The 14,383-nt window shown below is 38.4% G+C and overlaps 1 protein-coding gene across 1 annotated transcript; it reads left to right on the top strand.

Moving 5' to 3' along the window:
* The first annotated feature begins 555 nt into the window (after positions 1-555).
* On the top strand, positions 556-10,401 carry creb1b (cAMP responsive element binding protein 1b). Its single transcript, XM_084724046.1, has 8 exons — positions 556-682; positions 4,158-4,270; positions 4,517-4,663; positions 4,774-4,874; positions 5,738-5,892; positions 7,919-8,104; positions 9,171-9,324; positions 9,536-10,401. Exons 2-8 carry the CDS (start codon positions 4,166-4,168, stop codon positions 9,678-9,680), a joined length of 993 nt encoding a protein of 330 aa, XP_084580172.1. The 5' UTR covers positions 556-682; positions 4,158-4,165; the 3' UTR covers positions 9,681-10,401.
* Positions 10,402-14,383: the final 3,982 nt, after the last annotated feature.

A 14,383-nucleotide genomic window follows, 5' to 3' on the forward strand; every position in this document is an offset into this window, starting at 1 on the left:
CACTTTTTTTATTTTTGAAAACTTCTGCCTAGGTGAAACAATCACACTCCTTTTTCAAAGGCAGAGAGAGAATCCTACTAAGCAAGAGCACAGTAAATGTCACTAAATTAAGGTTACATTTTGCCCCTGTTACAATTGTCCCTGGTGTCCCCTATTCATTGGTATGCAGAGAGCTCTGATAGTGAGATCTGACAGAACCACACACTTAACTTGCGAAGCATGATGTTGGCCTGAGCATATAGTTTAACATTCCTGTCTGTAAATATTTCATCATTCATAACTCATCTTTCACATCATTAGTGAAAATGTGGTGGCCAGTATAATTTCCATGAGAGAACGAGATGAATGGCCGTCATATTCAGCTAACTGATTATTGTTGCTCTTGTTAGGCCTACATAATTATTAAACTGTTCATAGTTAAATGTTGTCATTTTGCCAGACGCTTCACGAGGCAGGACGGTGTCGTTATAATCCGCCTCTCCTCGGCATTTTCCGGCCTTCTTCGTTCACACTTCGGTCATTTCCGGCCAGTGTCGCCATCTGCTTTCTCGTCCTTCTCCAATCTCCGTGTTGTTGTTCCCGGTGACGCGGCGGAGGTGTAGCCTGACGCGGGCTCTTACGTGTCGGCCAGAATAAAAGTGGAGCTCCGGAGGCCCGGGAGTGACGAAGGGAGTCTGTATCGGTAAGGACGGAGCCGTGTCCGGGGCTCAGAGAGACAGGACGCGGCCGTAGAAAGTGTCGGTTTGGTCGGGTTCGGCCCGAAGGAAACAAAGAGATCATGGCGCCGCCGCGGTGTGTTTGTAGCAGGATGGAGGGAGGGGAGGCTGCGGCTGTTTGATAGAAACCGAGCAGATGTGTGGCTTTGTCGGTGAACCAGGAGGGACAGTTTGTGTATTAACACATCACAAACTGTGACAGGACTTAAGCGGTGTTCATAGGCTCAGCTGTCAGATGATGCTACAGCAGACGGAGCTGTATGCGCACGAATTTGCGCCGTTTTCCCATTAACGGCGCACTGAAACCATTAGCCGCGATATATTCTTTTATTTCTGTTTCTTTCTTGATTTAATTTGATGTTTGCGTTCTCATGGGTCATTCATGGTTGTGCATTTCCTCACATCAGTTCTGCTTAATCGATAAATATCTTGTCCCTGTTTGTCATTAATTTGCTCTCGATAGAAATCGGCCACAGCAGGCCGTCGCGTTGAAAACATGAACTCAGGCCCTGCACCCGAACACACTTCTTGTATTTGCGGTCATATGAAGTTTACGTTAGTTTATTGTTTATCTCCTGGGATGTGACCGGTGTGTGTTGAGGGGGCGTTGCCCGGCCATGTGGCTCTGCTGTCACACACGGAGCATCCGAGTGATTTTTGAAAAGCAGAGGGAGAAATGTGTAAAGCCAATCATGCAGCGGAGAGAAGCTACGCACAGTGTGAGATCACAGTGAACAACACGTCCCAGATCAACGCGCCCTGCACGGCCTCAAGTCACACACACACACATCACATCTCTGAGGCTTTAAAGCTCTCTTATAACACTGATCATATACGCAGGTAACTATGATCAGGACAGGAGTGTAAACCTTGGGCCTGTCTGATCTCAGACAGAATTGCCAAACTCCGTTTCCATGAGTCAACTCTGGAGTGTGCTAATTCAAAGGTTTGAACCAATGTTATTACAGTAAAATAAGACTAGGTGTGCAAAAACATGTAAGAAATTTTACTGAACTAAAAACCTAAACTAGACAATAGAAAAAAATAAAAACTAACAGAAATATATTGTATATTTACAGAACTATAATAAATTTATATGGGAATGTCTTTAGTTTTAATCTGTCAATTTGTCAGCACAACAAGCAGGAGGCACTGATTCGTGATTATTGTGACAGGCCATTGACTCCCTGGATTTTGTGAAAAGTTTATTTCAATGATCATGATTAGAGCTGCATCAGTTAATTGAATAACCAGTTATTAAATTAATCACAATCAATACACACACATATATATGTATATTTATTTATTTATTTGATTTTTTTACTTCTCTATGACAGTAAACTGAATATTGTTTGGTTGTAAATAAAACAAGACATTTGAGGACATCATCTTAGCCTTTGGAGGACACTGATTGACTTTTTTCACCATTTTTCACCATTTTCTAACAAACAACTATTAATCAATTAGTCGAGAAAATAATGAACTGATTTATCAACTGTAAAAATAATTGTTAGTTGCAGCTCTAATCACTGATATTTAAAAAAAAAAAGTTTATTTGTTTTACAAAAGGCTTTGCAGTTCAACAAATAATGTATATACATGTATGCACAAAGAGTGAAACACATTCTTCTGATGTGTGTATGTATGTTATGAGTATTCTGTGTTGACATTGCATAAATATTTTTTTTACATGTCTGATATCTTCCTAATACTTTTCTCCTGTGTTGCTCTTTCACATATATAGCAATGTAAATATCAATGTGTGTATTTTTTTCATCTTGTAAGGGGTCCTTGGCTGAAGAAAAATTGAGAACCTCGGGGCTACATGACCCAGTTGCCTTCACAAAGTGTTGCGTTTTTATTTTTAATACCTATTCTGATCTTATAAAATCTTGCCCCAGATTAATACCCACCATATTATAATAGCCTACTGAAACTAATAAAAACTTAACTAAAACTTTTCAAGAGTTTTTAAGTATAAAAAACTAAACTGAAGGGAAAAAAGACTAAAACTAAGAGAAACTTAACCAGAAGGTTCATTAGTTTCTTCTGTCTAGGGTTTAGTTACACAGTGTTGAATCCCAGAGGTGACAAGTGTCAGTATTACATTACAAATGTCATTATTGTCATTAAAATAACTAAATTCATTAAAACCAACAAAGCTTTATTATTTTAATTTCCTTTAATAAGTTAATTAAATTAGTTCAAATAGATGTATTTTAAACTGTTGTCAATATATAATAATTAATTTATCCGGCCCAGTCTCATTCACAGTCATAACGATAAGCTCATTTGTTAACAGCAGTTTTATTATTATTATCAGTAGGTCTGGTTGATATGGCTGATAAATACAGTAATATCTGATAGCTGTACCTTGATAGCCAGGTTTCATGCGTCTTTGACCACATTTAGCCCTTCCAAAATGTGATTGAACTAGAAAGAAAGGAAGAAAAAACACAATAATTCCTGGCATTACAAGAGGGTCATGATAATAATCAAGAAAACGGAGCTCTGATATCAGTGCAGTATCTGGTGTTGACAGATATCCAATTTCAGGTATCAGGGAAAAATGTGGATCAGTACAGTTCACCAACTAACAAACAGCAGCTGAAAAAATATCAGCACATATCATTTAACTTTCATCTCACAGTTCACTCTCAAAATACACTTTGTTCTTCTGTGGTGTGATGGAGCAGAGAAAGAGAGTGTGTCTGCCTGGATCTGCTCAACTATTAGGGTGAGACGCATTGAAACCAGATCAGTTTGAATATGATTTGGTCCATGTTACCAGGAATGACCGACTGAATACAGTCTGTGAAGACTTCTAAATCTGCAGTGGTCTTAATAGTTGCAGAAAGTTGCAGTCACAGAACATTTCAGTGTGCTGGTTTTGGTAGTTTTACTTTATTGTCAGAATATTACATAGTCACACTAACAGAAGCTTCCAGGGGCATTTTCTAGTTATTTATATATGTACTGTATATAGTCTCCTACCTGAACATGCCTTATGATAGTTTATGTAACTGAGATATAACAACACATAGAGACCTTCCAGGAATGTTTGTGGAACTAAGAAGAAAAAAATGTACTTTTAGGGAACCATTTTAATCTGAGATGGTATTTGTTTGACAGTAGTTAGTTAATATTCTTCAGCCAATCCAAAACCTTTGTAGGTTTTTAATATGCATTTCAAATATATTAATTGTCTAAATCTGTAGTGTGTTTTGAATTGGCGAGTTTGCTTTTAGGCTGCGCAGGTTCATTTATTTTTTTTATGGCACATTTCAAACATTGTGTTTGCTTGTATGTGTTTTTTGATTTATGTGGTTTCATGACGTTGCGTCACACAAGCCATTGGTGATCCTGATGCTACAGATGCTGTGTTTACAGCTCCACCGCAATTATTTTTTTAACATTTTCTCTTAAAATCTTCATTCTTAGCTCAGCCAATGAAGATGGAGTCAGCAGTGGAGGCTCAGCAGGGGGTGGAGACCGCTGTGACTGAGACGGAGAGCCAGCAGATCACCCCAGCACAGATCGCTACTTTGGCACAGGTAACAGAGGATGTTAACATCACTGCTTCCAGTCAGTGCAGGTTTTGCAAGTTTGTCTTAGTTTATTCAGAGGAAATCTTGCCGAAAACATATGTATACTCAGCAAAGTGAGGTATTGATAAAGTATCTTTTTCATTGCTGTTGAGGTTCAGGAAGTGCATTTGGTTAACAATTTTGAATGCATCAAATGTCGTGTTAAAGTGCACATACCAGACAGTACAGCAATCACATTGCTCTTAATTTCAGGTATCCATGACAACGGGCCACGCCTCAGCAACAGGTCCCACGGTAACGCTGGTACAGCTTCCCAATGGACAGACAGTTCAGGTCCACGGTGTCATCCAGGCTGCGCAGCCATCTGTTATTCAGTCTCCACAGGTCCAGGCTGTACAGGTGACATACTGTTCTAGTTTTAGATGTTTCATATTTAGCCACAATATTCAAAAGGTGAGGTCAGTAAGTTTGTTTAATGCATTTCTGTCTGGTTTGTTTATTTGTTCCAGATCTCTACCATAGCAGAAAGTGAGGACTCACAGGAGTCAGTAGACAGTGTGACTGACTCTCAGAAGCGCAGAGAGATTCTGTCACGACGCCCCTCATACAGGTAATGAGTGTGTGTGTGTGTGTGTGTGTGTGTGTGTGTGTGTGTGTGTGTGTGTGTGTGTGTGATGATCATGATGTGTTGTAATCAAACAATAAAAATTTTAAAGGTCATCTCACCGTACAAGTTGACACTTTTTGAGTTTGTTATATACATTTTTAAAGGATGATAGCCTGCGTCTGTGAGTATTTTAGTATAATTAATAGTACAATTGGAATACAAGACGATGAAAATTGCATTTTGTAGGTGTAGTTTTGTGCTTTTTTGTAGTATCATAGCAAACATATTAGTAATTGTTTGTTGTATTTATGTGAGATGCACCAAATTTTAATTTTATTGGATCTTTTGAAAAGTTAATTGTGATTTTTTTTCTACCTAAGAAATATAACTGAGAGCATACACAAACATTTTTTTGAGTCTTCTTTTATGCAAAATTAAATTGCATGTTTATAATTCTTTAAGACTTCTTTAAGTCTCTCACTCTGTATTTGTGTGTGGCTGTGCACCAGCACTGTTGAATATGGCAGTGACGCTCACTGCCAGGATGAGAAATGATTTCAGTTACCAGCTGATCAATCAGTGTATCTTTATATCTGAGTATCTAAAAATCTAGTGTCTAAAATCTGGGGATGAAAATGAGTTTGAACCAATGTCTGCTGTGTCTGCTGGCTTTTTTCAGTGTAAACCAAAAATAATAAGGGTGTGTGGGGCATGGAAGTGGTCATCAGGTGACGCTAAAACTGATGCAGTGATTTCACATGAGTAAATGTGAAACCCAACTTCCAAGGCAACCTCCGCTCATGATGTCACACTAACCCCAACCAACAGGTGTTATGAGTAACTTCCAATGTTGTTTGTCTTAAAAGGAAAATCCTGAATGACCTTTCATCGGACGCACCGGCTGTCCCTCGTATCGAGGAGGAAAAAGCTGAGGAGGATTCATCTGCTGCTGCTGCCACACCAGCAATCACCACAGTTACTGTCCCCACGCCCATCTACCAAACCAGCAGCGGTCAATACAGTAGGTGACAGCTGGCTCAGTGGAGCAGGAGTGGTGAAGTCTGCTTGTTACACACTGTTCAAACATTACAGGTTGTGTCACAATTAAGGATGGGTTTTGTTAGGACTGTATTAATTCTATCACTCTCATCAATACTTCTCATCTATCTATCTATTTATCTATCTATCTATCTATCTATCTATCTATCTATCTATCTATCTATATTTATTTTAAGGATTTGTTCCCAATAGGACTAGAATTCATTTGTGTTTCAAATATAACAAAATGTTTTTAAAGGAGCAATACCTGTTTACAAGAGCAAAGTCAACTAAACAAATAATATTCCTGACATCAGTCACTATTGTTCATCCTGTCCTCTGCTGTCCTCCCTCTGCTGCTAATGTAGACCGGTATCAGACCAATATTGGCCAAAATCACAGGATCAGGTATCAGTTAAAAAAGTATAATCCAATACAATCCATTAGCCTAAACTTTCATGCAAATGCTTAAGTAAACTTTGAGCTACATTCATGATTCAGGAACCTTTTTTGCCATTGTGCAGGCATGATGAAATTGCAGTTGTGTCATCCTTGTATTCACACATACCTAGAGAGAATAAGTAGACAGGAGTGAAAGATCTATGTGATAGAAGTTACGGAAAGTACAAAAATAAGCAATAATACACAAGTAAATACTTGTAGTACAACTGTACAAGTAGTGAGGTGCAAAAGCATTCAGCAGTAAACACAGTATAAGAGGCAGTGCTGGTCCGTTGGGGATGAGATTATGTGTGGTTAGTGAGGAGATATTGCACATAGTGGTTTTAAAGTGAAATGTAAGTAAATGTATGTAACAGTACATCAGTCTTGTCAGACTGAGGAGAAGTTTGAGTTCAATAACAACAACAACATGCTGTAAAGAGAGATGTGTCACGAGTAACACAGATGAGCAGCATGTGTCATGTGGGCAGCAGCTAGGACATGAGTGAGACCTGTCAGCAGCGTTGTCGTCATGTCAGCTGTGTGGAGTTATTTTAAGTTCAAGAAAAAGCACAACAGCCGAGTGCAATTTATGCAGTTTATTTAAAGCGACTGCAAGGAGTTTTTTACTGGTTATGAAACAGTCAATTTATTACTGAAAAGAGACCATCTGCGACAAGATCTTTCTGGATAGTTGTTCTTAATGCGTGCCACTGGGTCAGATTCTCCTTGAAATCAGATGAAATGAGCCTGTGTTTACATTTTCCTAGAAATGTTACAGTGAGTAGTATATTAGTTGATTAAAAAGAAGATGGATGAGATTTTTATTTAGATAATCTTGTTTTTTGACATAATTTCTGGTTATTTAGCTGGAAATGCTACCACTTTTGTCCAAAACCCTTAAAGCTCCTTGTAGTAGTTTTAAATTTATTTTTTGAATGTTTGAATGGTGCTGACCAATCAGCAATGCTGCTAAAAGTTCTCTGTGTGAAAAACGTCATGCTGTGAGCTCTGTATGTCTTCCTTCATGGGAATGGCATTTTTTAGATAGCTAAGTCAAGCAAAGTGTGTCCATAAACATGTCTGTTAAACATGACCATACTGTATTAATAGCACAGCTGTTTAAAAGAGGGGAAAGGATGTTATCGGCAGACACCGTAGGTTGTATAATTGAACATGAAAAAGTGGTATTGAGCTTGCGCAAGCTTCTGCCTTGTAGACAAAAATAGAAAATCATATTTTTAAAATCCTAATAGAAATTGTGGTGATGATGAATCTGGGCAGTGATTCAATTTTTTTTATTGAGACAGATATTTTTTCTTCAATGAAGTAGCTAGTTCATTTCTCACCCATTGTCTGAGGAAGTATTTCCGTTAACAATGTATAACTGGGGAACAGATTATTTCTTGGCTGCTCTATCCTGTTGTGGCTTCCTGTCCAAAGTGCAAAGTTAAATATAACCATACTGTAATATGAACAAAACACATTTTAATGTGGTTTCTTTTTCTTTTCTTTGATTTGATTAATTCTCTTCTCCTTGCCATCTGTCCCTCTCACCAAACACACAGTCGCGATCACACAGGGTGGGGCCATTCAGCTGGCTAATAACGGTACAGATGGAGTCCAGGGCCTTCAGACTCTGACGATGACCAATGCAGCAGCAGCCGCCCAGCCAGGAGCCACCATCCTCCAGTACGCACAGACCAGCGACGGCCAGCAGATACTGGTTCCCAGTAATCAGGTGGTGGTCCAAGGTGAGCTTGTGCTGTTTTTCACATCGTCTGTATTAAAGTGCTAGTTTGGATTATTTAAAGTGGGGTTGTATGAGGTACTTATCAATACTCAGTTTATTAACCACAGTAGATGGTGGTGGACACGGCGCCAATTTGAGGAAGAAGCAAGAGTCCAAGCAATGTACTTCTGTTGACAGGGTCAGCAGCAAAAAATATATTAGTCACCTAAAAAATCAATATCAGTTTATATTGTTTTGTTTATATGGACTTTTCTGATGGGAAACTGCTATTGTGTAAGTGAAATATTGGTCTCTCCAAACCAACAAAACTCCATGGGTAATATCAGAAATTTTACCTCCCAGAACACTGGAGTTGCTGATCTCCCACTGCCTTAATCTGTTGATTTGCTTGTGTTATTGTGTGACTTAGGTGTTTTAAAAGGATAGTTCAGGTTCACCGAAGTTACACAATAACACAAACTAACAGACCGTGGCAGCAACTGCGGTTGAGCACGTAATCGTGAAATTTGGCTTATTTAACAGTGGTTTCCCATTGGAAAAGGCTGTCTGATGGTCAGGTATTGCAATGAAAATATTATAAATATAATGTGCACTAAAACTGATATTGATTTCTATTTTAGATAGGCCCTTTTTAAGTAGCTAAAATACCCTTTGTTGCTGAACTTGTCCACCGCAATACATTTCTTAGCCTCTTTGCTGGTATTCCTCTCTCCTCTGAACTCAGGGCGTGTCTACCTGCATCTACTGTAGGTAATACACTGCCTACTGATGAGTACCTCATATAACCCCATTTCAAATAATCTAAACTATCCCTTTAGTGAAGTGTTGTGTAACAAAGCTGAAACCAGTGATAACTGATATTTTGCACCTAGATCCATTACCTTTTAATGTTTATTTTATTATGTGTCTTTCCAGAAAAGCATTTATTTTTCCACATCATTGTAACTTTCTGTTTTTGGTAGCAAAGATAAAACATTTCGCTCATCAAGCCAACGACACATTGGTTCTACAAGTTAAAGTGTCATTATAAAGTTTAACATCCGCTCTCTCCTGACCACACCTCTCAGCTGCCTCCGGTGACGTCCAGGCCTATCAGATCCGAGCTGCCCCTGCCAGCACCATCGCCCCAGGGGTCGTTATGGCCTCATCCCCTGCCCTCCCCACCCAGGGTGCTACCGAGGAGGTCACGCGCAAACGGGAAGTCCGCCTTATGAAGAACAGGTATGAACAGAATGGGAATCTCTGTCTTTGGAAATTTCTGATGCAACAGCAGAGCCCCTGTTGAGACACAAATATTAATTCTGGTGTGTTTGACCTAAATATGTCTCACTGTACAGTCTAACAGGCTAGCCTCAAAGTCAGCCTGGGGTGGGTTCCAAATCCTCCCAAAAAATGAATAAGAAAGACAAACTGTGTCTCATCCTTCCTACAGAGAGGCAGCCCGTGAATGCCGCAGGAAGAAGAAGGAGTATGTTAAGTGTCTGGAGAACCGAGTGGCTGTCCTGGAGAACCAAAACAAGACACTAATTGAAGAACTTAAAGCCCTTAAAGACCTTTACTGCCATAAATCTGAGTAGTTCCTGTCCTGAACACCGAGTTGGGCATAGTAGCATTTCAGTTCTTTTCAAATACTTTGACTGTTTGATTCTGCCTGCCTGGCCTTCCAGTTTGCACACGACGTTTTTTTTTATGAAGTCGCCCTTATCCAGTTCTGCTTATACTACCTTCTCTTCAGTGAGCTGTCAGTATAATACGTTTAAAATACACTACATCTTTCCAGTATCAGTACACTAAAAACACCTGCAATTACAGGTGTATCGATTTCTGTCATCCAGGTGTGATGATAGACATTAGCACTTTAGTGCTAACAGAAACTTTCTGGTCTACAAACATCATTCAAAAGGCAATACAGCTGCTGACAACACTTAATATGTTGCTTCACACACCTCTGACTGTGCGCCTGCCTCTTGTCATAGATTTGGCCAGTACCCATATAATTTATTATAACACGGTACTCTTCAAGGCACTTCCCTGGAATATGTTAGACAATGAGGCTGAGGAAATATAGTACAGTCCTTAAAGGGAAAGTTCACCCCAAATTCAAAAATACATATTTTTACTGTTACCTGTAGTACAATTTGTCCATCTAGATAGTTTTGGTGTGAGCTGGCGAGTTTTGAAGATATCAGCCCTAGAAATGTCTGTCTTCTCTCTAGTATAACGGAGCTAGAAGGCACTCGGGTGCGGTGCTTCAAGCACCAAAAAATACATTTTAAGAACTCAACACCAGTGTCTCGGGATGGACAAATAGTGCTACAGGCAAGGTTTTTCATTTTGGTGTGAACTGTCCCTTTAATTCTTTCAATAACAAGAATGACGTCCCTGTGATTCAAAGCTGTGAAGCTCATATTTAATTGGCTTCATTGGTCCAGCAGTATCGGTCCATTTGTGTTTACAGTGTAAACAATAATGCCCAGCAAGTTTTCCTGAAAGCATCAGCATTGTTGCCATGGTTACTGCAGTACTCCCCTCCAATTAAACAATTTTTCAATTGTGGACCAGAACAATGTTTATGGTGTCCCGGTATGTGATTTTTCAGACATCTGCCAAATAATCAAAGAAGAAAATTTCATTTCCGTGTGACAACAAGATCCAGCTTATAAAAAAACAACATAGATTACAAATGCTATTGAATACACTGAAAATATGATAGTTGCTGATATTGTTGCCTCCTGTATGCTACATTTTAATTTATCCTAAAACAATTTGTACAACAGTCAAGTCCCAGACATTTTTCTATCAGGCAAGTTCAGTCAGTTTCAGTTAAAGGCTTTGAATGAATTGTGAATCTCTACTTGATCCACGTCCAGATGTGACCAACTTTTCACATGTATGGCCACTTGTATAGCAGCCTCTTCTACAACTAATTGGCCACGAACAAGTCATTTTTTCTAAGTGTTTTTAAAGATGCTACAAACTGCCGATCTTGAAAGAAGTGGAACTGCGTTTGCCAGCAGACAGTGGATGGCCACAGTCATTTGGATGTATTGTAATGTGATGTCACTTTTCAGTTCAGTCCTTTTGTTTTTTTGCCTCTTCACAACAGATGGTTGTTAGAGATAATATTAAATTAAGATTTTTAACAGGATGAGGCACCATTTTAAAAAGAGTTTCACAACCTGAGGCCACATTTTTTAAGTTTTTGCCAGCATTCCGATTAGCTATGGTAATATTTTACTCATTAGCTTAAAGGACCAGTATGTAGGATTTAGTGGCATCTAGCAGTGAGCTTGCACATTATTAACACCTCGTCTCACCATCCCTTTTGCGGGAGAAAATACGGTGGCTGAGAAACATGAAACATGAAAGGCCCTATCTAGAGCCACTGTTCGGTTTGTCTGTTTCCGGCTACTGTAGAAACTAGAGATGATACCAATCCAATCCAACATTTGCATATAATACAAGGTAAAATTAATACAAATTATTGTGCTACGATAAATGTACTAGCCTCCTCACTCATAGTGGAAAAATAAACCAATACAAAAAATGACATTTTACAAAATACCATAATGTTCTGAACAAGCACATTACACACTAACAAACAGTAACATTGCATTTTGGAATGTAAAATAGCGAACATTAACTCTCACCGATGCATCACAAAATAATTGTGATAATTATGGATAACAAATGACGTACAAATGACATGTTGGGGGGGGGGGGGGGGCATGAACTTTTCATTGCTTCTGAAGTGGGGCTTGTCAGAAAAAAGTTTGGAAACCACTGTTCTACGGTAGCAAAAACACAATGATTCTTATTTTCAGGTGATTTTACACTAATGAAAACATGCCTATGACTATTAGATTCCATTTCTGTTGTATTTTGCCAACAGATTCTCCCAAATCTTGCACACTGGACTGTTGAGCCCATTCAGGCAGCAACAACAGGGGCCATTTTATCTGAATATGTCAGAAGTGAAAATATGTTTATGATTATACTCAACCTAGTTGTTGCAAAAGAACACTGTAATTACTGTGTTCTGCACACAAGACTTTTTTAAGACAAAGCACAATTCTCCTGAACATTCAGGTGTGTTCATCGTTTGGATAATTGGGGGCTTGTTTATAACTCACCGCTGCTCCTTCGGCTCTCTGTGTTCCCAGATAATGAGATGACAGCGATGTCTAAAAGGATAAAAAGAAGATCCAGGGTGTGCAAAAAAACAACAAAGCGCACATTTATTAAGTTATTCTAACACTAGAGACTTAGATGTTTTCCAAACCAAGTTAATGATAGATTTAAGGTTAAGCATCATCTCATTGTGCCACAGTTAACTGTCAGTTAGTCGTTTTCAGTTTACATGACATTTCATTTTTCAGTGTTTGACAATATTGTGTCTGTTTTGCAATGTATGTTAAATGGTGGTAAAATGTGGATTACATCAACATGTGAGATTGCAGGGCCATTTGTTGAATATGTAGCAGATTGGATTTTTTTGTGAAATCTACAAAAGATATAGGCTACAGTTACTCTAATAATCCATGAAGATATGCGTTGAAAAGAGATCCCTTTTGTGGGACTGTGTGGTTTTTGAGAAGACACCTGTACGTATTTGTCTGTTTATTTTTTATATTACTGTACATAGACTCTACAGCATGTGTAGACCTTGTGTATTTCTGTTCATTTGATATGAAAAATGTTCTTATGGCTTGTAAGAAATCAACTTTGCATATTTGTAACATATCAGTGTATAATAGAAGACGATGTATGTGTAATCATGTAATCCACCAGGCCTACCACAGTCATGGCAGCTAAGTGTATGAGAAATGGCCTTTGCTGGAGATGTTATATTTGGAGTGATGTACTCTGTTTAGGATTGTCAGTGTGTGTTTGTAGAGAAGAACGAGTTTGGGTCCACAACATCAGTTTCATCATTAACTTTTTTTTTTTTTTTTTTTTTAATTTGTAAACTGCACAGCAGAACCCTTGGTGGCTTCACACTCAGCCACGTGTGGTTATGTTCTTAGCTGTAAATACATTTTTATCTCACAAACCTAAGCAGAAATGGCTCCATCAGTGACTGTTTTTTATATCTTCCAATTCATTAAAGGAAAGCACAGTTTTTTCTTTCCACTAGAGTCTCTTTTTTTTGTTTATTTTTTGTACTTTGACTGCATTTATTTTACTATGAAGTTATGTTAGATATTTTATTTTTTACTTACATTGCTTCGACTGTTGAACTACATGTCAGTTAATTAATCTGCAACCCAAGTATCGGTTCATTTCAACTGGAAACTGACCTGAATTCTCTTTTAGCAAAAGTATTTGACAAAATTAAGTTAACTGAAGGTCCACTTAAAGGAGAAATCTAATATATATTACTGGGCCACAATTGTCTTCTCAAGTCTGGAGGAGAGGACAAGGGGAAACAACTTGCTTCAACGATAGATCATATATTAAATAGTATTTGAACCTATTTAATATACAGTCTAATGCTCCAGCTCACTATTTGACTACTGTACTCATTTTTGGAGACACTGTTGCAACATATTGCTCCTTTAATATCTTCTTCCAAAGCTTTAAATCTCACAGTTTTCAACAGATGGAGTTCACTCAGTTGTCATTATGTGACAACATGCCATATGGGTAATAAACATATAAAGGCAAGAAATGGTGAGCCCTTTCTGTGTTCAGAGATGGTTGGTGTGAAACTAGTGAGTGGACCTTGAGTTAACATTATTTTGACTACAAATCTATTTCTGTGTTTCAGGGGGCACCAATAGTGTCTGTAACAGTTAGACTGTGTTCCTTACAATGTGTTTTGTTTCTTTTTGTATTAGTTTTTAAAAGATCATCAGTTCATGGTAGCTTGCCCAGTTTTTATTTTTCTAGTTTAAAACATTTTGATATTGTACAGTATACAGTATGTATTTGTAATGTATAGAGGATTAAAGGGTTGGATCAGCTAAAGAAATCACACAGCACCTCACACTTGGAGTAATAATCTCATATTGACAATTAGCATGTACTGTATCTGTACATGTCATCCCTGTTTAGCCCTACTCCTACCTGTCGCAGTGTGGTTTAGAGAAATCTATGTAGAAACACAACAAATGGCACAAGTAGTCTTTTTGTAATTCATCTGGGGGGATGAAATGAAGTCTGAGTAACCAGAACTTTAACCATGTTGATTTAGATTGTAAAGCGTATTCTAGAGGAGAGGAAACAGTCAGTTTGACAGAATAATCAGTCCAAAGGTGTAAACAAAGTGTGTGGGGCT

The sequence above is a fragment of the Lutjanus erythropterus genome, chromosome 8, assembly GCF_056507025.1.
Source record: "Lutjanus erythropterus isolate fLutEry1 chromosome 8, fLutEry1.hap2, whole genome shotgun sequence".
Taxonomy (NCBI): Eukaryota; Metazoa; Chordata; class Actinopteri; order Lutjaniformes; family Lutjanidae; genus Lutjanus; species Lutjanus erythropterus.